This window comes from Benincasa hispida, chromosome 3 (genome assembly GCF_009727055.1).
Source record: "Benincasa hispida cultivar B227 chromosome 3, ASM972705v1, whole genome shotgun sequence".
In the NCBI taxonomy this organism is placed as follows: Eukaryota; Viridiplantae; Streptophyta; class Magnoliopsida; order Cucurbitales; family Cucurbitaceae; genus Benincasa; species Benincasa hispida.
The window spans coordinates 31,532,999-31,558,034 of NC_052351.1; the positions used below are offsets into that span (position 1 = coordinate 31,532,999).

The following is a 25,036-nucleotide window of genomic DNA, read 5'->3' on the forward strand; positions in this document are numbered from 1 at the left end:
GATTTTTCCCGCGATCCAGACAAACGCGTGAGAAGATGGCTGAGAGTTCTTCACCTCCTTTATCCAATCTGAGTGACGACTGAAGCCTTCGGCTGGAGTTAGATCTCGAGAGAGTCAGCTCCTCAGCCCATCCATGGAACCATCAGCAGACTTGACGCGCATCGGCTGGAAGCAAACTTTTGCTTCCAGCCGGTCATTTCTTTTTCCTTCCTTTTCCTATATTGTATTTTATGACATTTTGACTTAAGAAATTAATATAATATGTTTTCAATGCATTTCTCTATTCCTTCGACTCCATCTCCATCTTCTTGCTTAGCATCTTTACTTTCATTGCAACACTTAGTGGAAGTGCTTGGGTATTGCATACTTAGTCATGTGGATTAGGGATATGAAGCATTTAGCAACCTACCGAGAGGTGTGCGTTGTGCGAGTATATGAGCAATCTTATTTTCTTAGTGTGAAGCTACTGCATCGTCTGTCTATAGGCTATTGCATTGCTTGTTTATGAGTGAAGTCAGCAACAATCAATTGCCCGAGAGGGTAAGTGGTTGGATATATTAAGCAAGGTATGCATTGTTCACTAGGAATAGTCACAATCTTGCGTCAACCAAGTCCATGCGTTTGTCTTGTCTTATGTTGTGCTCAACACCCCTTTAGAGCTACTCGAGAGAGAGTCTAAAGAAAGAACCTAATGACTCGAGAGAGCTAGGTTAGAATCTAGACTTGAGAAAGAGAGATCAGATCGGCATAAGCAAGAAATAGGGACTTATAAGCAAGAAATAGGGACTTAGAGATAAGCTCTGATTGTCAACACTGCATCGCGTGCACCTTAGGAATAGGAATGATGATGTGTGGTTGCCTTGTTTGTGTATCATCGCATAGACAAGAATTAGAGGCTTATGTGTAAGCCTTATAGACACCTCTACACATACATCGCATGCGTTCTAGCATTAAAAGCCATAGCATTCGCACCGAGAGGTGGTTTACTATTGTATGAGTGTTGCATGATCGCATTAGTTTGCGTTGACTAGGGTTGCCCTTGCGATCACTCTTAAGTTTTGCAATGAAAACATCTCTGCATTTTATCTATTTTCCCACACATTTATTTCATGTCAAATTTTTTTGCATCTCTATCTTTTATGCATATTCTCATTGCGTTGTCTAATAGATAGGAGTAGGAGTAGGATTAACAGAGCAACATCCCCTCCATTCTTTTATTCAACCGCCGCATGCACAATCACCGCAAACATATAGCTACAAGTCCCTGTTTTGACCTCGGATTATCCGAGAAGCTTGCGTTCATATTATACTTGGCATGAACGGAAGAAAACTTGTGGTAGCTAACCACTATATATTTTCAAAATATTTCAATTTTAAGTTGATTCATTGCAAAAATTCAAATGATTGATTGGTCAAATAATTTTCCAAATTTGTGAAGGTTAATTACTTTTAAGGGCTATCTAGGGACTGTAATGGGATGAGCTTGTAATGTAATGTAATACAGAACTCATGTTTGGATTGAACATTTTGGGCCTAATTCGTAATACCATTCTCACTTTGTTTTCACAGTTTTCAATCCAACTCTCTTTTTTACTATTTTCGTGCTTCACTAACCCATTTCTATTATGCCCTCAATCCTTCACGCATTCCAACACTCCTTTGTAGTAATCTTGACTTTCAGCTTTTCAAACAACCCCTTATTGCCATATATTGAATTGGAGTGCGATCGAGTAGCGGGGATTTGTTTAGTATGATTTGATGAAGTTTTTCTCCCTCACAGTAGGAATATTATTGAAACACACAAAATGCATTATTTACTTTATATTTAGAGTGGTTTTTAATATGATTTTATAATATTTGATGTATTTGCTAGTGATTTTTAGGTCTTATGTTTGAGATTGGAATTATACTGGAAAATAGCTAAAAAGAATCAAAATTATGCATAAAGAAGTCAAAATCGAATCATGGATCAAAGGGAGAGAATAAAAGGATCAAATCATCGATGACTTCCATTTTGTCCTTATAGAGGATTGTTCTCCTATTCCTGCCCAAAATGCCACTCAAACTTCTAGAGGCATACGAGTGTTAGATAAGGGTAAATGAAAAGGCACGAATGTATATCTTGGTAAGCCTTTCTGAAGTCTTGGCCAAGAAACATGAACCTATGATCACTGCCTGTGAAACCATGGAGTCTAGAACATCCGCACAGCTCAGGCATGACACTCTAAAACACATCTTCAATACCCGTATGTAAGAAGGGGCATCTGNCATGCTCACAACTTGTGAGATCATGGAGTCTTTGAGGGGAATGTTCGGACAACCATCCGCACAGCTCAGGCATGACACTCTAAAACACATCTTCAATACCCGTATGTAAGAAGGGGCATCTGCTACATGATGGTCCACTTCAACATGACAGAGATGAATGGGTATGTCATTGATGAGTACAGTCAAGTTAGCTTCATCTTGGAATCTTTGCCTGAAAGTTTCCTACAGTTTTCATAGCAATGTTGTTGTGAATAGGATTGACTACAATCTGACCACCTTGCTCAATGAGCTTTAGACATTTCAATCTTTGATGAAATCCAAGGAACAAAAGGGAGAGGAAAATTTTGCCTCGTCCTCTAAAAATTTCTACAGAGGACCGTCCTCTGGAACTAAGTCTGTGTCTTCTTCTTCTAACACCAGAAAGTGGAATAAGAAGAAAAGTGGAAAGGGGAAAGCTAACCCACCAGCTGCTGCTCAGAAGGGCAAGAAAGCTAAGGTTGCAAAGGGAATTTTTTTCAATTGTAGCCATGAGGAACATTGGAAGAGGAATTGTCCCTAATACTTGGTAGAAAATAAGAAGAGCAAGCAAGGTAAATATGATTTAATTGTATTGGAAACTTGTTTAATGGAGAATGATGGTTCAGCTTGGATAATTGATTTAGGCGCCACTGACCATGTTTGTTCTTTATTTCAGGGAATTAGTTCCTAGCAGCAACTAGAAGCTGGGGAGATGACGATGGCTATGACAGTGAGAAGGTTTAGACTCTGCTTACAGAAATCTTATATTTTATTAGATAATGTATGTGTGGTTCCAGGCTTGATAAAGAACCTGATTTCTGTAGAATTTCTTCTTGAACAACATTATTCTCTAAATTTTCAAGTAAATAAAGTGTTTGTTTAGAAGAATGGAATATTAATTTGTTGTGCTAATCTTGAAGATAATTTATATGTGTTATGACCATTAACAACTAAAGCCCTCCTAAATACTGAAGTATTTAAAACTGTGGTAACTCAAAATAAATGACTTAAAATTTCTCCTAAAGAAAATGCCCCTCTTTGGCACCTAAGGTTAGGACACATCAATCTCAATAGGATTGAAAGATTGGTTGAGAATGGAGTTCTAAAAGATTTTTTACTAAAAAAGGTCATAGGGCCAAAGAATCTTTAGAGTTTGTACATTCGGACCTCTTTGGTCCGATTAATGTTAGAGCAAGACGAGGGTTTGAATGTTTCATCACTTTACTGATGATTATTCAAGATATGAGTATATTTATTTAATGCAACAAAAGTCTGAAGCTTTTTAAAAGTTCAAAGAGTTTAAGGCTGAATTTGAAAATGCATTAAATAAAACAATTAAGACATTTTGATCTGATCGAGGTGGAGAGTTTTTGGATCTTGCATTCCAAAACTATTTGATAGAACATGAAATTGTACTCCAACTCTCAGCACTTGGTACACCTCAGCAGAATGGTATATCAGAAAGGAGAAATTGAACCTGTTGGACATGGTTCGATCTATGATGAGTTATACTTCCTTACCTGACTCGTTTTGTAGTTATGCAGTACAGACTGCAACTTATATTTTGAACTGTGTTCCATCAAAGAGTGTTACGAGAACACCTTTGGAATTATGGAATGGTCGTAAAGGTAGTTTACCCCATTTCAGGATCTGGGGCTACCTAGCATATGTGCTTGTGGCAAATCCTAAGAAACTGGTACCTCGTTCAAACTTGTATCTATTTATGGGTTATCCTGAAGGAACAAGATTCTACAATCCTAAAAAAAATAAATATTTGTGTTGACAAATGCTACATTTCTAGAAGAGAACCACATAAGGGAGCATAAGTCCCGTAGTAAGATTGTGTTGAATGAACTTTCCAAGGAAACTACTGAATCTTCAACAGGAGTTGTTGCAGAACCCAAAACCTCAACAAAAGTTATTGAAGTTGGTTCATATAGTAGGTCATATCCACCTTAAGTTTTGAGAGAACTTGGGAGGCGCCTATCTGTTACAGAGGTTTAACAGAAATCCTAGTTATGGTAGCTGACGGAGATGTTGAGGATCCGTTGTCTTACAAGAAGGCAATGGAGGATGTTGATAAAGATGAGTGGATCAAAGTATGGATCTCGAAATGGAGTCTATGTACTTCAATTATGTTTGGAATCTTGTAGATCAACCTGATGGGGTAAAACCTATAGGTTACAAATGAATCTATAAGAAAAAACGGGGTGCTGATGGGAAGGTACAAACCTTCAAAGCTATACTTATGGAAAAGGGTTATATCTAAGTTGAGAGAGTCAGCTATGAGGAGACTTTCTCACCTGTTGTCATGTTAAAGTCTATCTGGATCCTTCTGTCCATTGTCTCATATTATGACTATGAGATATGGCAAATGAACGTCAAGACTGCCTTTCTGAATGGAAATCTTGAGGAGGCCATTTATATGGAGCAGCCTGAGGGATTCATATCCCAAGGTCAAAAGCAAAAAGCTTGCAAGCTTAATTTATCCATTTATGGATTGAAGTAAGTTTCTCGATCTTGGAACATAAGATTTGATATTGCGATCAAATCTTATGACTTTGATCAAAATGTTGATGAGCCTTGTGTTTACGAGAGAATTATCAACAGTTCAGTAGTTTTTCTAGTGCTATATGTAGACTATATCCTAATAATTGGGAATGATGTAGGTCTATTAACTAAAATTAAGAATTGGCTAGCGAACCAATTCCAAATGAAAGATTTAGGGGAGGCGTAGTTTGTTCTGGGCATTCAGATCTTTATAGATCAAAAGAACAAAACGCTAGCTCTGTCTCAGACATATATTGACAAAATGCTTGTAAAATTTTTTATGTAGAATTTCAAAAGAGGTTTACTCCCTTTTAAACATGGAGTTATATTGTTTAAGGAACAGTGTCCTAAGACATCTCAAGAGGTTAAGGAAATGAGATAGATCCCCTATGCATCGACTGTTGGTAGCCTGATGTATGCAATGTTATGTACTAGACCTGAAATCTGCTGTGCAGTGGGGATAGTCAGTAGATATCAGTCTAATCTAGGATTTGATCACTGGACCACCATTAAGAACATCTTCAAGTAGCTACGAAGAACGAGGGACTACATGCTCATGTATGGTTCTAAGGATTTGATCTTTGCAGGATATACAGACTTTGATTTTCAAACTGATAAGAATTATAGGAAATCCACATCAGGATCAGTGTTCACTCTTAATGGAGAAGTAATAGTCTGGAGGAGCATTTAGTATAAAGCATTTAGTCTAGGAGTGTGGGTCTACGAGACAGGCCATATTTAGTCTAGGGCAAGTGGGAGATTATGTACTAGGTGCGTTTTATGCCTAGTTTATTGCTTTTTGTACTTGTATATTAATATGACTTGTATATTCTATACCCTACTAGCTTTAGGACAAGTTTGATTGTTGGGGTTGATGCCCTAAATCTCGTTGGGTCCTGTAGTTTGTAAGTGTATTGTACAAATATTTTATTCATTGAATAAAATATGAGATGTTTTATTTGACATTTAATATAACCAAAAAATCAATAAACTAATATCCAAGGTTATCATCTGTAGCTTAAACATGTACGTAGAGATATACAGGTGGATCATGTTTATGTGATAACCTAAATAGTTTGTAACAGATGGATAAGGCTGGATACTTTATCATGGTGACACTACGAATATGGCCTGCTTTGTAGATATTACAATTGTTGTAAAGTGCTACAACTGATCTGATCCTGATAATTCATGTAGAGACATGTGAGTGGAGGCATTCTATACAAAAGAGTTTATATAAGACCGGGCCACGAAATGACTAGTCTCATTATATAACGTCATTCAAAATTAAGACTTACATTTCACTAGGATGACCATAGGTGATATGATCTGAATCCTAACTGAGTTGTAATGGAGCCTATGAGGGCGGTCCTTCAATTTGTATGGGTGAGAGTGGCCAGATCGACGACTCAATAAGCCTACCATTTTGGGGATTCGTCTAATTGGGGAGCTGGGAACATAGCTTCACAAGACGAAATTCACTCTTTCCCCGACGTCGGGATAAGTAGATAATTTGCTCCCTAAAGGGCTGATTCTGGGGCTTGAACAATGTGGCGCCACACCCTCTCTTGGCCCAAGTGGGGTTTGGTCATAGTTGGACTATAACTTATTGTTCATTAGAAGAATCAGTGGTACTTAAGGAGTTAGATATAACTATAGGAACAAAATGGTAATTTTGGCCTAGCTCTACTTACGAGTAGTTTGTGAAAGGTCAACACACTGTTAACTGTTTATATTCAATGGACAAAGAATAATATTTGTAGTGCGAATAGTGCAGCTGTCAATCTTTAATGGAGTGTCTAGCAGTTAATGGATGTTAAATAATTTAATTAAAGGAGTTTAATTAATTATTTAAGTACCATTGGAGCTTCAGTCTATGACGTCCTTCTGTAGCTCAACAAGGATTAAATAAGAATCAATTTTGGATTAATTTGAATTGTTCAAATTAATTAAGGAAATTAATTATATGTGATATAATTAATTTAATTTAATTATATATGATATAATTGCTATAATGTATATGATCCATTATAATATAAAGTTTATTTGAGAGGAAATAAATAATACAATATTAAACTATAGATTATATGTTATATTTGATATAACATATAGTTTAATATATATTATATAATCGAGTGGTTATCATATAAATATATATTAAATGTTTTATTAAAATAATTTTTAATTAATTAATTTTTTAAAAAAATAACTCCCTCCTCCTTTTTCTCTTTACTATGTGCATGTGTGGGTGAATGTGCAGAGAGTTAGGTTTTTCCTTCTTGCTCTTGAATACACAGAAAACACAAAGATTTTGTCATAGAAGTTTTCTAAGAAAAATAGTTCTCTGGATCTCACCCTCTCCATCTCTCAATCTCAATTTCTCTCTCACCCAAAATACTAAGAACCCATATAACTCCTTGGATTCTCATCCTAGAGAATACAGGAGATTCTGATTGGTGGTGGCCAATTAAGGTCTCAAGTACGTTGCAGTTCGTAAAATTTTGGAAAAGATGAATCACACAAAGAAGATCGGATCTTCAAGGGTTAGTCTTTCCATCTTTTTTCTCAATTATAATTGCATGTTGTAAATTTAAATTAAATGCATGATATTTCAGTTTGATTCTATAAAATTTATTCTTCTGTAAAAATTGGGATTTTTTATCGATCCCTACTTCCCCTCAGGAATTTCATCGGTTCCTTCAGATGTAGTTGTTGACATAATCTTTAATCTAAGCTACAAGTCCATGTCCCCGTTACCTGTTCTCCGGCAACGGCGCCATAAACTTGTAACGCAAATTTTAGATATATAAACTACAATGCAAGGTTCAAGTCCATGCGATACTACTTCTAGATATGCGTTAATAATGAATGTTCTTGTAGTATGCTGTGCGTTATCACAAGTTTCCTTACGTTGGAACCAAGTATAATTCCACCGCAAGTTTCTCGGTGTGATTCGAGGTCGAACACAGAGACTGTTTGAGGTTATTGCATTATGTTTGTGATACATACGACCAAGGGTTTTTTCAATTTATAAAAGAGTTGTGTACAAGTATTTAAACATGCGATAAAGTAAAGTAAAGTGGTAAAGATGCGATAATAAAATAAGTTGCGATAAAATAAATCTAAGCAAGATGATACAAGATACAAGTTTCATGATACAAGATACCGAGGTTGAGGCTGACTGTGAAGATTATACAAAGATCGTGTTATCCAGTGGCAAGTATTATGTACAAAGAAGAAACAGAAAAGATAATTAATACAAACAGTGCAAGTTCCTTAATTGCGTTAAAGATACAAGTACAGTTCCGTTTTTCCCTTGGCGTACATCTCTTAGTGATCGGCCGTGTTCCCACATCTCTGTGGTGAAACAGGGACGAACATAATGAACGCAAGGTTGCTTCCATCTCTAGAAGTACTACTCGCTTTAGTTAACGCATTCTTCTAACCTTCTCTCGACATATCATAATGGCATCTTTACTTCTGCTCTCACAAGTGAAGATGTTGTCTAGCATGCCTTAGCTAAACGCATTTATCTCTTTATCACAGATTAAGTTACTCGTTTAATTCATATTAATTACCAAGGGATTAAGAAAACTTCATGGAGAAAACGATTAATGGAGGAACGGAAATAGACAGAGAAGTGGAAATGGAAATGATCGAGACATTTAATAAAACTATTTAGCGTCTGATACATGATTTGTGAATGAAGAGATTAAGAGAATGAAATACAATTGATGAAATAGAGTTAGAAACAAATACAAATAAGCGCCAACGTCTTGGCGCCGATCTGGATGGAGATTTGATTGCCAGCGTGTATGGATCGTGCGGAAGGATAATCTTCCTTCTCAGGCTTACTCAACTGGTAGCAGGGATCTAAGCACAGAGCTTCAAGGCGGGGATTTGGCAAAATTGCACTGAGATTCACCTCTCGCCTTGTCTCTCTCTTCCCGAATTTCTTCCGATCAGTACTCAGCTCAGCCTCTCTCTTACTAATCTAGCATCAATTAGCCCTCGTATCAAGTATATCTTCTCTGAATTCTATGGGGTTATTTATAGGTGAAAAGCTTTGACTCTTGGCTTGTGGACCCCAGTTATTGTTATGGAAATTCCGAAGATGAAGGAATAAATATTCCTTTTATTATGCAATCAGACCGTCAAATCTACACAACGATTAGTTATATACGTGTTACAATCCTCTGCATTTGCGTTGCTCAGCTGCATCTTTCGATTGATTGCTCGCATGCGATGTTGTTTTTATTACCGTATGCGGTTGAAATTTAACTCGAGATCGACTGTCACATTACGCTGTCATTGCATTAATCATCTCTTCATTGTTGATTGACGGGAGCAATGTGATAGAGATGCGTTGTTCAGTTTTCTCTTTGAGCCTTGATCGCAAGTGGTGACTTGGTTTCCTGCAAAACAAAGTAGAAATATCCTCTTCTACCATCTTAATGATGTTAGTGGGTGTAATTACGATAATTTATAATTATTGTATTTCTTAGTTAATTTTCATACAATCGACGCATATTTACTCTCTTTTGGCCGCAATATCTGAATAAAGCAGCATAAATAACTTGTATTTTTACAAGTTATCAGTAGTGTCACACACTACAGTGAGCGTAGCCCTACACTACAACAACAAAAAAGCTAGCATTGCTATGCTGCAACCGAGCATTATGCGCTACCTTTCCATAATTAAAAAAATCTGCAATTTTGGAAAGATTTTATGCCCGAATTTTGCATCTTCTATATATTTGGACATCCCCAAACACTCAGGGGACGAAAATTCAGACCCAAATTCAGACCTAAAAGAGTGATTTCTTGCCCAAAAAGAGTAGAGAGTGAAGGATAATTGTGGAGATCATTCATCTTTCCGACGTGCTGACAAAGAGAAAAGTGGCAATTTCTACCAAAGAAGGAGCATTCTGGACGTGATTTCCTCTGGTTCTTTACTTTTCTTTACATGGATGTTATTAATTTTTTATGTGAATATGTTTTTGAGAACCATGAGTGGCTAGACGCTCTTGTTTTAGGGTGTTAATTGATTTACCTATAGATTTAGTTTAATATCTAGAGATTTCATGGAATTGTTGAACTTTTTATCTCTTAATATTAATGTTATTAATTTATATTGATTGGTTATCAATGAATGTTAGATTGAATGTCAATTCGATAGGCTGCATGTTTAATCGGACTTATAACATTGAATTGCTTTAACCTATCACATGTGTAGTTAGGGAATAGTAAAAATTATTGATGACAATGTTTAATGCTATGGGTCTTAATTCGATATCTCGATGTTAGTTATCATTAAAGATCGCATGAGAGAGAGTGGTTTTCGAGAGATAATAATTTGGATTTTAGTTTCTAACCTTAGGTAAATTATTCTACAGAATTCCATGATTAATCTAGATATCATCTAATGAAGTGTGTAATGAAATCAACATCTTAAAACGCTCTTTTACTCTGAAATTCACATCTGATTTTTCTCATTATTTAGTTTTCTTGAAATTGAATCAAAATCTCTCAAATCTATTTTTCTAATTTCATAGTTACAATCAACATGGTTTTAAATAGATAACTAGCAACTGTTCATTGATCCCTGAAGACAATATTCGGCCTTCACGTCATTTTAATTACTATAACTTGATCGCGTTCACTTGCTCGCAGTCGCACCAGACTAGTTATTTTTTTTTCCGACCATTTATTTGTTAAGTTAAAAGCCAACTATTTTTTAGTATAACAACGGTAAGAATGAGAGATCAAATTTGCACCTCTAGGGAGGAAGACCATACCAATTACCGCTTGCTTTGGCTAGTTAAGACCAACTTAGTTGAAGATATAGGACATCCAAAATGGTATTTAGTAATAGGGAAATACTTGGAAGTTGTACCCATCTCTATGCATCGCCTTCTCGTCACTCACATAAAAAAAAATTAAAATATTTCAAAAAAGAAATAAGAAAAATTTATCACATGATAAATTATGATTAAACATTTAATGAAATACACAAAGATAGGTATTCTCGATCATTAGGATGCACTTAAATATTTTTCATATTAATGTAATATATAGTGCTTGAAAATGTCAATATATATAATTAATGGAATATCGATCTTTAGTAGATGGGTTTGAATTCATTAGTGGTGGGTGTCCAAATTGCATCTGGCAGTCGCCAATCGTTATAACATGTACAAACAGGCCCATTTGAACCCTTGGGGAAAAAAAAACAATTGGTATATGTTATAATTCACTTGAAATGAAATAGTTTTTTTTTTCTAACATATGTACGTAATTGAGAGATTCAAACTCCTAAAATCGAGTACATATTTTATTTAAGTTGAGTTATACTCATGTCAACTAGAATTAATAATTTGTTAATATCAAAACAAATTAACTGAATCTGTTTTTTCAAAACTTCAAATTATATAAGTTGTTGAATATATGAGGTAATTAAACAACTTACCATTAATGTATTCTTCATCTCATGACGAAAGAACTATTAGAATTTTTTTTAAATAAGTTATTTTAATAATGAATGACAGAGATAGAGTGGATAGAAAAATTTTGACCAAAAATTTATTAAATCGTGCACGAGGTCCACGATTTTTTGTACGTCATAAAAATTGTGGACGGGGTCTACGATTTTAGTCTCCATGATCCCAAGAATAATTCAAAGATTTTGTTGTTACAATTTGTTGTAAAGTTTTATTTCCTTGCCTTCAAACTCGACAATTCTCTCTCACTCTCTATCCGGTAGATTCCTTAAATCCCACGCCGCAAGAAAGCCCTGCTTCCTCCACGACTCTGATGACAACCCATCGCCGACATGGAACTCCAAATCACCTCTCACCCTTTCTTTCCAGAAGCTTCTATTACCTTTCCCTCTCCTCCTCCACCACTTCTATATCCTCTTATTTTGACGACATTCTCTCCCTCATTTCTTGATTTGGTTCATCTGTATATTCTATATTTTTCATCTGTAGTTATGTTAATTATTTCGTTTCCTTATTCTTCATGATTTTAGTCCACTTTTCTCTCCCAAATTTTTTCTCTCTCAAAATTTCCTCTTTCAAACAAGAAAATAAACAAAATTGCCTATAAATAAATAAATAAACCAAGAAAAATCAGAGAGAATTTCTCTCCCTACATTCCGTTCTTCTTCAAACAAGAAAATTCTAAAATTTCTTTCTTCTTCAAACAAGAAAATAAACTAGGAAATTCAGAGATGAAAAATATTTTTGGTAAATCATGGATGGGATACACGAATTCATGATTTACTAACTACATTTTTGTCAATAATTTTCACTTTAACTCTATTCCTTAAATTTGTTTTAAAACTACATTATTTTTTTAAAGAAATTTATCACCACCTTATTTTTATCATTTTTTTTTGAAAAAAGCCTACCATATTCTTGAATTTAACCCGAAATATTAGGTAGAAACACATTAGAAAGAAACAATAATACATATGTTTATGGTAAATAGTATTTTTTAGTTTTATCATTACATAATTGAGTCCTTTTTTTCAGTACATCCCGAACAAGAGTAAGAGATCCTTTATCCAGAACTTGAATTCTAATTATCAATCTTTTGTTAAATTGATTTTTTTTTCATTAAAATAATTTCAAGGATTATCGAATTCATCGTAAGAAAGTTTTTTTTTATACCCCTCTCTCTCCATATATATCTTATTTCCCAACTGTTTATTTATATTTCTTGAACAACAAAAAGTACATAATGAATGAAGGGTTAATAATAATAAAATAATTAATAATTAATTGTTGAGCATTCCTTCGGACAAATATATTCACAGAGACTTCCTCAACTAAATTATATATTTTTTAGTTTTTCCATATTATTAAAAAAAAAAAAAAAAAAAAAAAAAAAAAAAAAAAAACCTCTAAACTGAAAGAAAAGGAAAAAGAAAAAGAAAGAAAGAAAAAGAAGGCCATATTTTTTATGCCCTTTTATTTTTCTCTTTTTACAAACTAATCTATAATGCAGAGCAACGAATTTAGCTAGAGAAAAAAAAAAAAAGATACACATATAAATCTAATGAAGAATTAGACGAATAATATAAAGAGAAGCATGGGAGCATGCAAAATAAGGGAAAAGAAAATTGTGGGTATTGAGAGAAGAAGTTGAGTGGGCGGTGGTGGCGGCGACGGTGACGGATTCCGATCAAGAAGAAGGAAGATAGGTGCCAACATATCCAAATCCGACGATGCAAAAGGTTATGGCTTGAAGGAAGAGGAAAATGAAGAATTGGTTTTTGCCAAAGAAAATGTCATAAACGCCACATATGAACAAATAAGCTGCCACTCCAAGCTCCCACATCAGAACCCTATAATTGCCAAATTATAATTAAACGCACACCCCAAAAAAAAATAAAAACTCAAATTATATTTTAGAAGTTGCAACTTAAATTAAGGGATCTCACACTTTTTATAAGATATATAGGTATGATTTATCTTGTTATCAATTGGTATTAGATAGAACCATTAGTTATCTAATAGGATGTCAAAGTTCATTAAGCCTAAATGGATAATTTGGTTCAAAACAAAAAGTGAGATCCGATCTGAAGATGGTTAACACAAAGAGACATTGTTTTAAGATCCCACGCTAGAAAAGTTAAGAAAACTCACAATGTTTATAAAGTACATGAGCTACTCATTTAATTGTCAATTGGTATTGAGAAAGAACTCCATGTTACTAATACTTTTAGTACATATGAATTTTTATCTTAAAGATAGTTTTAAAACCTTTATGAAAGGTTAAGGGCAATATTCTTTTTTTTTAAGAAGGAATAAACGTATTTTTTAAACACACGCCAAAATTAGGATTGCTCTTTTTAAAAGAAAAAAATAACCATTGCTATATTGAGAGAGAGAAAGAAAGAAGGGAGAAATATTTTTTTTCATGCATTTGGTTACTAAATTTTCAAAGGGACCATTTTAGTTTAGAGTTTTGAAAAATAGGTTTAAAAGAACTCATTTTACATTTCTCATTTACTACCAGTTTTTTAAATTACTTTTAATCTATTTTTTATATTTGGAAAAATAATAAATAAAAAATCTCTCTCATCCCACTTTCCATTCTCTATCTTCTCTCTTAATAATATTAGATGATATTAAATTTTTGTTAGCCCATTGACTTATGTTTTTAAGTCAATTGGTAATTTAACAAATACATCGTTGAATCTTTGCCACTATTTTGTTAAAGGTAGTGTGGCTTTCATGATGACCAAGAGGGTGAGAAGAAGATCATCCCATGTTAGGCTAGTTCAATGTAACATTAAAACTGTGTATAGAAGTTTTATGAGTGTGCTTCTTTGGATTTGGAAAGTTCGAAATAAAGGAATTGGTACTTACTGGCTGACAGAGAAGAGTTGGGAGAGATGAAAGGAAGAGAAATAAAGAGAGATTTTTTTTTTTTTTTTAATTTTATTTTTTTAGCTTTAAAATGTCACATCAAAATTAAAAATAATTAAAGAAAGTAGTTGTAAATGAGAAATGCTAAGATGATGGAGTTTCTAAACCTATATCCTAAAATTTTTGGATTAAGATGGCAAATTTGAGACCTTGGGGAGTATTTGAGCCGCTAAGTGGATTATTATGTATTTAGGGTATAATATATTTTAATCTGAATTATAATATTTTATATTTTGAGTGGACACTATTTTAGTCTAGGTAACAATTAGTAAACACTATAATAAAGAGAGACAAAAAGGATGGATAGACAATTGTAAACACTGCAATAAAGAGTGATTTGAAATAGTAATGTTATAGTTAATAGTAAGTTATAATAATTGGAAACAACATCGACTGTTATAATTGGAGCTCTAAACATGAAATGAGCTACACTATACCCACCTGAAGTTGGGGGTCCAAACACTCTCTTAGAAATCAATTGCACTTATTCTTAAATACTCATGGACTAAAAACATACTTTTTCCCATGAACTAAAGAAAGAAAAGAGTGTCCCTTATGTCATATTGTATTATAAAATAGGTTTAAATACTACTTTGGTACCTATACTTTTGATTTTTGTTCATTTTAGTCCATTTACTTTCAAATGTTCACTTTGGTCCCTATACTTTCAACTTTAATTCATTTTGGTTCGTATACTTTTAAAATGTTCATTTTGATCATTGTACTTTCAATTTTGGTTCGTTTTGATATTTGAATTTAAAAAAAAAAAAAAAGTGATATTTTTATCCTGTAAAAGTGAAAATGAAGGGAAGAAAATGACTATTTTTTAAGAGTGTAGAGACGAAATGAACCAAAGTTAAAAGTATAAGGACTAAAATGAAAAATTTTAAAGTATAGAGATGAAAATAACCAAAATCAAAAGTATAAGAATTAAAGTAGTATTTAAATCTATATAAAATATAAAATAAAATTATATATAAAAATAAATAACGGATAAAGATGAATTGAAATTGTGGAGTCGTGGAGATAATGTAATGAGAAAAAAAGAGGGGTTGAAATTCCATACCTTTCTCCGATCTTTAAGCGAGGTTTAGTAGGGGTTCTTACATCAGGTTTAGCCTTGGAGGCGTCGCCTAATTTCTCAGTTACAATCCATTCATTTACTCTACTCGCCTCCAATAATCCAATGATAGTGCCTTTGGTTCTGTGCATCGCCATCACGTTCTCAAATAGAATCCAATACACCAATAAATGGAATGACCTACAAATTTTAAATAATAATGATAATAATCAAATCAGTATCTCTCATATGGAACAATAATTTTTGAAAAATTAAAGCAGTGAAAACGACCTTGGAGTGCTAACAGAATTGAGAAGGGTAATAATAGCAGGAATATAAACATATCCCCACTTTGGAACCTCAACTTCCTGTACCAACACGGTAGCCGGTAATACAAGACAGTAAAATATGAAAGTGTTTATGTGGGCTACAACTTTTCTCACGAAGAAGAAACTATATATCACGTGCACCTTCTTCCACGCTGTTACTCTCTGCACCACCCAAACTTTATAATTATTATATGGAATCGAGGAGTTTTTCTTTTTTAATTATTTTATTTAATTACATTGTTTGTGATAATCTCCACGACCATCTTTCTGAATAAATTGGCGGGCCCGCATGACCATCTGTGTTGTTGGTAACGGAAGGCTTTCAATGTGCTGGGGAGTTCGTTTTTCACCTATATGTATACACATATAAAGCGTTAATATATGATTTTAATAATTTCATGCAAGTTTAGATTAGATTAAATAGCCAAAGTGAGCTTCATTCAGTTGTATTGTCATATGCTCCTATTCAAGAGATTGAAGATTCAATCTCCCATCTAGAATTGTTTATACTTAAAAAAATATATTAAATAAAACAAACCTTAATGTCTCCCAGATACAAGAATTTCCAGCCTTTGAGGCTGGCACGCACGGCCAAGTCCATGTCTTCCACAGTGGTGCGGTCTTTCCATCCACCAGCCTCATTCAGTGCCGCAATTCTCCAAACACCTGCCGTTCCTGTTTCCATTTTCAAACTTCATTTTTACTTTTTCTTTTTTCTCTTTTTTTTTTTAAAAAAAACAAAAAAGAAAATTGGTGAAATATAGTAAAAGACAAAATTATATAAAATTTTTATTATTAACTTTGTACTTTCCTTAAAAAAAAAATTGGGCGTAACCCAATGATATAATCACCTCTATGGATTTCATTCTTATCACACACAAAGAAAATAATTAATTAATTAAAAAAATGAGTAAATTTATCATGTGATAAATTATTATTAAACATTTTGGTAGGATGCACAAACATAACTTAACTCAAAATGTACCTAATATTTTTTAAAAAAATTTACTCGGTAAAGCTTTCAAAATTTTTTAAGAAAATTTTTAAGCTTTAAAAAAAATTAAAAAATACTATCAATATTAGTATTTAGTCGGAAAAATACTCGTGAACTTAAAAAAATTTCAAAAATATCATTGAACTAAAAAAATACTTACTCTAGAATATGGACCAAAACTATTAATATCTCGTTTAAAAAATATTTATAACTTTCAAAAGTTTCTTCAATAATATCCGGCTTAAAAAAAGTTTTAAAATAGTCTTATTGTAGAAATCTTCCAAACTGATTTCTATTTAAATATGAATTTTTGTATATTTTGAAAGTTTAGGAATATTAGTAAAATATTTAAAATTTGAGTAGTATTTTTGAACCAGGTAAAACTAATAAAGAATGTAGAAAATGAATGAATATTAAATAAAGAAAATAGAAAGATGAGGAGTATTTTGTGTAGTTTAGTGAATGATATAATTCTTTACCATTGAAACCAAAGAAGGCGTAAGTGGAGGAGCCCACTTCTTGCTCCACAGTGAAATGATAGTCCAATGACATCTCTTGCATCCTTGTCATCAAGCATTCATCTGCATTTACTGCACAAGACAAAAAATAAATAAAAAATTAAAAAAATTAAAAAAGAAAATTTTTCTGAAATAAAAAAATTAAACTATTTATAGAAATAAAAAAAAAATAACGGATAGACATTGATATGATAGACTTCTATTAATATCTATCTATTCTATTAAAGAATATTAAAATTTTGTTATTTTATACCAATAATTTTTCTTATTTTTTGTTTTTAAAATTTTCTTAGAAAACAAATGAAGAAAAAAAAAAAGGAAAAAATGAACTTTAAATTATAGAAAAATTCGACCACTGGCATCCACTCTACTAGTACAGTGGCACTTAAATAATAGAACACCCACAGACAACCTGATTCCGGCCCACTATTGTAGCATAGTCTTTACCACATGCCATTGCCGCCCCCCTAATAATATCATATTTGTTTTCACTTGGTTAAACCAAATTTATTTTCCAATTTTTTAACTTTATATTTATTTGGACCATTCATAATGATAGTGTGTCAGAAATGACAGCTAAAAATTGAATATAACGTTACAAAGGAATTCGGCCATTACATGATATGGAATATCATTGATGTTCTTTCTTTTACACATAATTTTCACACCACCTCTAATTATTACAATTATTATTCATTATCGTTTATTTCTTCCTCTCACAACCTCTTATTTTCTCCCCATAAATGTTCCTTTCACTTACTAATATTTGATGTGACTATATATATAAATGCACTCATTATCTCACTCACCCCTCGCCTTAATACTTCCCTTTCAAATATGGAATCTCCTCCCTATACGTGTAAATGTACTTTGAGAACCAACTTCTTCAAATGATCCATGATTTCATCTGGATTAAATTATAATTTCAGTACACAAATTTTTAGTTTATGACTAAAATGTCCGTGTTTTTTAAAAAGAATTTGATACATTTATAAACTTTTAATATTAGGTCTAACATATATCTCATCTTTCAACTTTATATCCATTAAATCTTTGAACTCTCAAATTTGTGCATAAATGCAATAAGTCATTGAACTATCTCCAACATTTAATTTTGTGTTAAATAGATTCATAAAATTTTCAACTTTGTACTTAGAAGGTCTATAAAATAGGTAAAAAAAACCTATTAAGCACAAAATTCAAATTTCAAAATCAAATTTAACAAAAAAAGAAATGTAAAGTGGAAGAGCTTTTTTAATACTTTTTACAGTTTCTGGACGAGATAGATACAATCTTTAGAAGTTGGGTTCAAGTACCAAATGTACACAAATCTAACGGTTTAAGTTGGGTTTGGAAACAATTTTCTTTTTTTTTTTTTTTAGTTTTTGAAAATTAAATCTATAAACATCTCTTCCTGTTATCTTCTTTTGACTGATGTTTTCAAAAATCAAGTCAAATTTTGAAACTAAGACTCCATTTGGTAATCATTTTATAAGTTTTTTTGTTTTGAAAATTAAGCCTATATTATCTTTTTTTTTTTTTTTTTTTTACTATGGTTTGCATCTTTCTTAAATATAATAGTTGAATTCTAAGCCAAGATTTAAGAAGAAAAAACAACTTTTTAAAAATTAATTTTTTTAGTTTTCAAATTTTGGCTTGATTTTAAAAAACATGGACAAGAAGTAGATAACAAAACAAGATATCTAGAAGTGGAAAGGGTGTTTGTAGGCTCAGCTTTCAAATACGAAAAACCAAAAATAAAATTAATATTAAAAAAAATAATTCTTAAATTTTTTTTTTTTTTAGAATTTGACCAAAAATTCAATTTTAACTATTGTATTTAAAAGAAATACAAACTAATGTAAAAAATAGAAGAAAAAAGGCCTAATTTTAAAAGCCTAAAAAGTAAAAACCGACAAACATTAAAATTGTAATTTAACATTTTTGAAAAGTCAAAGATGAAATTAAAATTTATTTTTCGATTGGTGTGTTTTTTACTTGCTAATGCCCCACATTCCTTGGATTAAGGAATTTAAGAGGTCATTTACTATGTTTCACCAAACTTGTTCTCACCCAATGTATGTTCTCACAGCCTCTAGGATTTGTACAGCTAAATTTGAGTAATATTTAAGTATATCCTAAAATGTACCTATTCCATTTTCATTATATATATAAAATAAAGAAAAAAGATAAGAATATTTATCACAAGATAAATAATGAATGAATAATTTAAAGGACGTTTGGGACAAAAAGTTGATTATTATAGCCCTAAATTATTATAGTTGGATTTGTGTTCAGGATGTAGATTATTTTAGTTTGCGTTATAATTGTATGTATTTGAGGTATAAACAATTTTAGTTTAAGAAGAAAATAATAAACACCGAAGAAAAAATAAAAAATGATGAATGTAAAATAGTAAAAACTATAACAAATAATAAATACCGTAGCAAATTGAGATTTTGAAATAGTAGACGTTATCTAGTTGAAGAATACAAAATAGTATCTATTATAGAAAGAATTAGTTATTATAGTTTTAAAATAGTCATTGTCCAAAACACACTCTTAATGATATGCAGAAGATAGAGACAGACCAGTAAATTAGTAGACTAAGATATACATACATATATATATTTTCCTTTTTTAATACTCCAATGTTCATACCTAATCTATCCAAAATTTATATTAATGAATCATTTGGACTTTTATAGTATTTGCTGTCACATAAACACAAAATTAATAAATTGAAATGATGTGGTCTAATTAAGGACTAGGAGGAGTGTGGGGCATTATAGGAAAGAAAAAGAAAAGATGATGGAAGTGGACCTTTTGGCTATAAAAGGACTTTTCCACCAGAATCATTATGGAGGGGTGGGAAGGAACCAAAAAGCGTTTCTGTTTTTTTTAGTAAATAATATAGTATTAAATAAATTAAAATAAGAGTCAATTTTTGTAGTCTGAAAATAAAGAAAATTAAAAAAAGAAACAGAAAAGGAAGGTCCAGATCTGGCCAAGCAAATTCTAATCACGTGGAAAGTTCAAGCGATACATTATAAAATAGCCTTTTTTTTAATATTACTTTGATATATATAATTTATGTACTTTTTAATATTTAATTTTAATAAATCTTAGTTCGCTAAAATTATTTTCTTTGATTGAATTTGGTAGAATAATGAAGGTAATGATAATATTAATTTTTATAAAGAAATATAATACGTCAATGTAAAGAAATAAAAATTAGGAGGATTATTAAAAGGAGAAAAAAAAGAGAAATTATTTATATAAAATAACAAAATTTATTTTTTTTATAGAGATCGATAGAAGTCTATCAATGTTTATCAATTATCAAAAGTGATATAAGTTTATTATTGATACTATGTGATAGACGCTGATCTAATTTTATTGATGTGTTTGACATTTTTTTTATTTGTAAAAATTGATCTAATTTTATCAATGTGTTTGACATTTTTTTTATTTGTAAAAATTTTTCTAAAAAGGAGATTTTTGAATTAAGACCTCATTCGATAATTATTTCATTTTTTTTTTTTTTTTTTTTTGAAAAACTAAGCTTATTTCCTCTTAATTTTTTACAACGATTTGCATTTTTGTTAAGTACAATGGTTGAATTCTTAATCAATTTTTTTTTAAAAAAATAAATTTTTAAGAATTATATTTTTTAATTTTTAAAATTTAGCTTGATTTTTTTAAATTATTGATAAGAAATAGTAGGTAATAAAAAAAAGAATTTGAAATCTATAAACTTAATTTTAAAAAAATAAAAATAAAACTGAAATGATTTCGAAACAAGCCCCAATAAAGAAGTTTCATAAGTAGAGGGAAATATTTTGATTTTATTTTCAGAAAGAAAAATTGTAAAGTGCGTACAACATGTTCGGTCACCTACACGGTGGGTCCCACACCAAAAAGAAAGTTTCTTTAAAAAATGAAGATCGATCAAATCGAATGGCCAAAATTTCCAAAAAAGAAAGTTTATTCTGTGCATGTAACCATAATAGTGGAGGACCAGTAAGATTAAAACAAATTTATAGTCTAAATAAATAAGTATATTACTAAAAAAAAAAAAGAAAAAGAAAAATCCATCCAACGACAGCCAACATGGATTTATGCTGAAGTTTGTTTTAAGGAAATCAATTGGCTGGGTCGTGCTACAAAGTACAATCAAACCAGCAAACATTTTCAAATCCCCTTTTTTTAAAAAGATGTTTGCACTTAATTTGGCTTTAATTATTAGTTTCAACTATTTCATAATCCAAAAACAAAAAAGAAAGCATTTTATTATGGGTCATTAACTTAACTTAATTTAGTATGGTTAAAAGTAGACTTACCAAATTTCCAACGAGCTTGGACAAGAGCAATTTTTGGGTTATGAATGAGGAAAGGAACGGTTCGACAAAGGAAATCCGGTTCAGGTTGAAAATCCGCATCGAAGATTACAACGTAATCGCATAGCTTCACATAGCTTCTTTTCAAGCCTTCTTTGAGAGCCCCAGCTTTGTATCCATTTCTGTTGTCTCTTATTTCGTACTTTATGTTTACTCCTTTCATTGCCCATCTTTGGCATTCCATTTCCACTAATTCCTACATTATTATTATTATTTCATTCAAAAAAATAAATTCACATCACATTTAAAAAAAAAATCAAATTAAATTAATTACCTTGACTACTGGGTCTGTGGAATCGTCAAGAACTTGAATAATGATTCGATCTGATGGCCATGAGAGATCACAAGCAGCCCCAATTGAAAGCTGATACACCTATACACATACAGAAGAAGAAGAAGAACATTACAAAAACGAAAACTAATTAATTAATTAATTAATTAATTTAATGAGTTAAATTTACCTCTTTTTCGTTGTACATTGGGATTTGAATTAAAACCATGGGATAAACAGAGTTGCCAAGCTCGATATCGTCTTCCATGGGCTCCCATTTGTAACGTTTCTCTGGTTTTCTTCTGAAGAGCTTTACCAAACCAATGACAATTCCCATATAAACCCTTTCCACTAGCAGCATTAACGACATTGTAAGGCAAATGAAAACCGACACCCGGAGCAGAGGAACGACAACTGGAGCTTTTATTGCATTCCAAACCAATGAAATTACTTGGAACGATATGTCGTCGCTCGTTCCTTGTAATGCTACCTCTGGGAGAAGAGTCTCCGATGAAATCTTCTCCATTCTCTCGAGATCTGTTTGTTTGGGTTTACAAACAAATTCTCTCTCTCCCCCTAAAAAAACAAAAACAGAAAAAAACAGAAAAAAAAAAATACAAAAGAGAAAACAGAATATTGGGTGGATTTTGATTAACAAAAACGAAGCCCAAATTTGAAGAGATGGAAAAAACAAAATGAGATGTGTTTTTGGGGATTTTGCTTTCTGCTTCTGCTGCAGAGGAAAGGGAAGCAGAAGCAGAGAGCTTGGAAGTGGGAAGTAATAATTGAAAAACAAAAGTGTGGGAGGTTTATATAAGCGTTTTTTTTTTTAGTTTTTTAGTTTTTTTTTTCTTTTTAATTCTTCCTCTTTTTAAAATATATACTTTGAAGAATTTTTTTTAAAAATAATAATGTGAATTCAAAAAAACTTTTGACTTTAACATTGACCTTGTGTTAATTTTGTGTTTCCTCTCACATTTATACTTTTAAGTCTTCTCTTAAAATACAAAGGTTTAATATTTTGCAAGTTTGCAGTAAAATATAAAGTCAATTATGAAATTCGATTAATCTAATATAATAGAAATTATTGTTAGATGATATATGATTAGATATACTTTTACCCATCAATTTTAAATACAAACGCGTAAATTTTATAAATTAAAATATAAAAATAAAGAGATGGAATTTTAACTTTTTAAGTTACCAAACATTTTGGAATCTATTGTAAAAAAAAAAAAAAAAAAAAAAAAAAACTTTAAGAAATCTCATTATTATCCTTTAGAGATGTGACCATTTGAAAAAATATAAATAGTTAGTGTTAATTTTATTTTTATATTAATTAAATAATTCTAAACAATAAATTAATTCTAAAATATATGTAATTAATAGTTTTTTTTAAAAAAAAATCATGAATACGTGGGGGTTTTTTAAAATAAATTAAAGCAACTTAATAAGGACAACTCAAATTTATTTTAGAATTGTGGATAATATTGTAAATTTAAGATTTGTTAAAAAGGACAATATTGTAAATTTAATATTTGTTAAAAAGGGCATAAAGAACAAGATGAAGAGGCAAAGGTCTACTTTATGTAATTTTGTATTTCCAATATCTTGATTTTTATACAGCATAGGGACGTATTAAATACACACTACAGGGGAATAAATTTGTTACAAAACCAACACATGTCAACTAAAGAATGGTGGAAGAATAACAAAATTTTGGAAGGAGGAAGAGCGAAGGAGGAATTCCATGTCATTGGCCACGTCAGGGTTAATTTGGCTAACTCACTGTTTGACGTCCTCATCAACTATCTTAACATCCCCCTCAAACTTGGGGTGATAGCAGCAAGACCAAGTTTGGTTCTGAGATAGATGAATTGAGAATGGTTGAGGGGCTTTATAAGCAATCGACAAGTTATTCATTTGAAGGGACATAACGAACAACCAACTTATTGTTGAGCACCTGATCACGAACAAAATGAACATCAAGGTCAATGTGCTTTGTACGAGCGTGAAAAATAGGATTTGATGCTAAGGCCCCAACGTCGATATTGTCGCACCAAAGGACTGGCGTACCATGAATAGGGAACCCAAGTTCAGTGAGTAGATGTCTAATCCAAAAATCTCAGCAGAGGCGTGGGCAAGAGCTCGATATTCGGATTCAGTGCTAAAGCGGGCAACCGCTGCTTGTTTCTTGGAAGACCATGAGATTAATGAGATGGATTTACGATCATTAATACTGGAAGCCCAATCAGCATTAGAGAAGGTCATTATAGTGAGAGACTGAAATGGTCGAATAAAGAGTCCATAGTTCATAGTGCCTTTTAAATATCGAACGATGCGTTTGACAAATTTCCAATGGACATCAGTAGGAGCTTTAAAGAATTGACTAAGACGGTTGACAATAAACGCTATGTCTGGTCGAGTGTTGACAAGATATTGTAAGGCACCGAGAGCACTGTGGTAAGGAAAAGGGTTTGTAAGAGGAGAGTCATCATTAATCGATAAGGTTTGACCGATAATAGCTGGTGTTGGGCACGGTTTGACTGATGACATGTTGAATTTGGTTAGGAGGTTGGATATGTATTTTGATTGGTTAAGATGAATGCCATTTGGATGATAAGAGAGTTGAATTCCAAGGAAGTAGTTCAACCGGCCTAAATCTTTCAAGGAGGATTTCTTGTTAAGTGTAACCACTAGTTGAGAAATGAAGGTAGAGTTTTTCCCAATCATAAGTACATCATCAACATAGATAAGTAGTAAAACAATGAGTGGAGATCTCCTTAGGAAGTAGAGGGAATTGTCAGATTTACTTACGGAGAAGCCACACGAAATCAAAAACTGTTTTAATTCATCATTCCAAGCATGCGGAGCCTGGCGTAAACCATAGATAGCTTTGTTAAGTTTACAGATGTGATATGGCTGAGTATTATCCTCAAAACCCGATGGTCGGGACATATATACATCATCCTTTAATGTGCCATTGAGAAATGCATTATTAAAATCAAGTTGACGGAGATGCCACCCATATGAGACAGCAAGAGATAAGACAATACGAATTGTAGACACCTTCACATCTAGACTGAAGGTTTCAAAGAAATAAATTCCTGGCGTCTGGTGGAACCCCTTGGCCACAAGACGAGATTTGTGACGTAGAACCGAGCCATCAGCATTTGTTTTTAGGTGGAAGA

General features: G+C 32.0%; 1 protein-coding gene across 2 annotated transcripts; it reads right to left on the reverse strand.

The window, feature by feature from the left end:
• Positions 1-12,775: 12,775 nt before the first annotated feature.
• On the reverse strand, positions 12,776-22,643 carry LOC120074235 (glucomannan 4-beta-mannosyltransferase 9-like). Of its 2 annotated transcripts, none has more exons than XM_039027288.1 (9): positions 22,036-22,643; positions 21,849-21,947; positions 21,518-21,770; positions 17,136-17,246; positions 16,201-16,337; positions 15,899-16,012; positions 15,625-15,824; positions 15,340-15,534; positions 12,776-13,186 (listed from the first exon to the last, which is right to left on the reverse strand). In XM_039027288.1, exons 1-9 carry the CDS (start codon positions 22,369-22,371, stop codon positions 13,024-13,026), a joined length of 1,608 nt encoding a protein of 535 aa, XP_038883216.1. In that variant the 5' UTR covers positions 22,372-22,643; the 3' UTR covers positions 12,776-13,023. The 2 variants fall into 2 exon arrangements, with proteins under 2 accessions (XP_038883216.1, XP_038883217.1); XM_039027289.1 differs by having other exon boundaries at positions 21,518-21,763; positions 22,036-22,058.
• Positions 22,644-25,036: the final 2,393 nt, after the last annotated feature.

Bases quoted from the DNA above. Each gene is read 5' to 3' on its own strand.
- LOC120074235 (XM_039027288.1), bottom strand. From the start codon at position 22,371: ATGGAGAAGATTTCATCGGAGACTCTTCTCCCAGAGGTAGCATTACAA. The intron at 21,771-21,848 runs GTAATTAATTTA...ATAATAATGTAG, and splicing joins CCACAGACCCAGTAGTCAAG to GAATTAGTGGAAATGGAATG. The intron at 17,247-21,517 runs GTAAGTCTACTT...TGTCTTGTGCAG, and splicing joins CCAAGCTCGTTGGAAATTTG to TAAATGCAGATGAATGCTTG.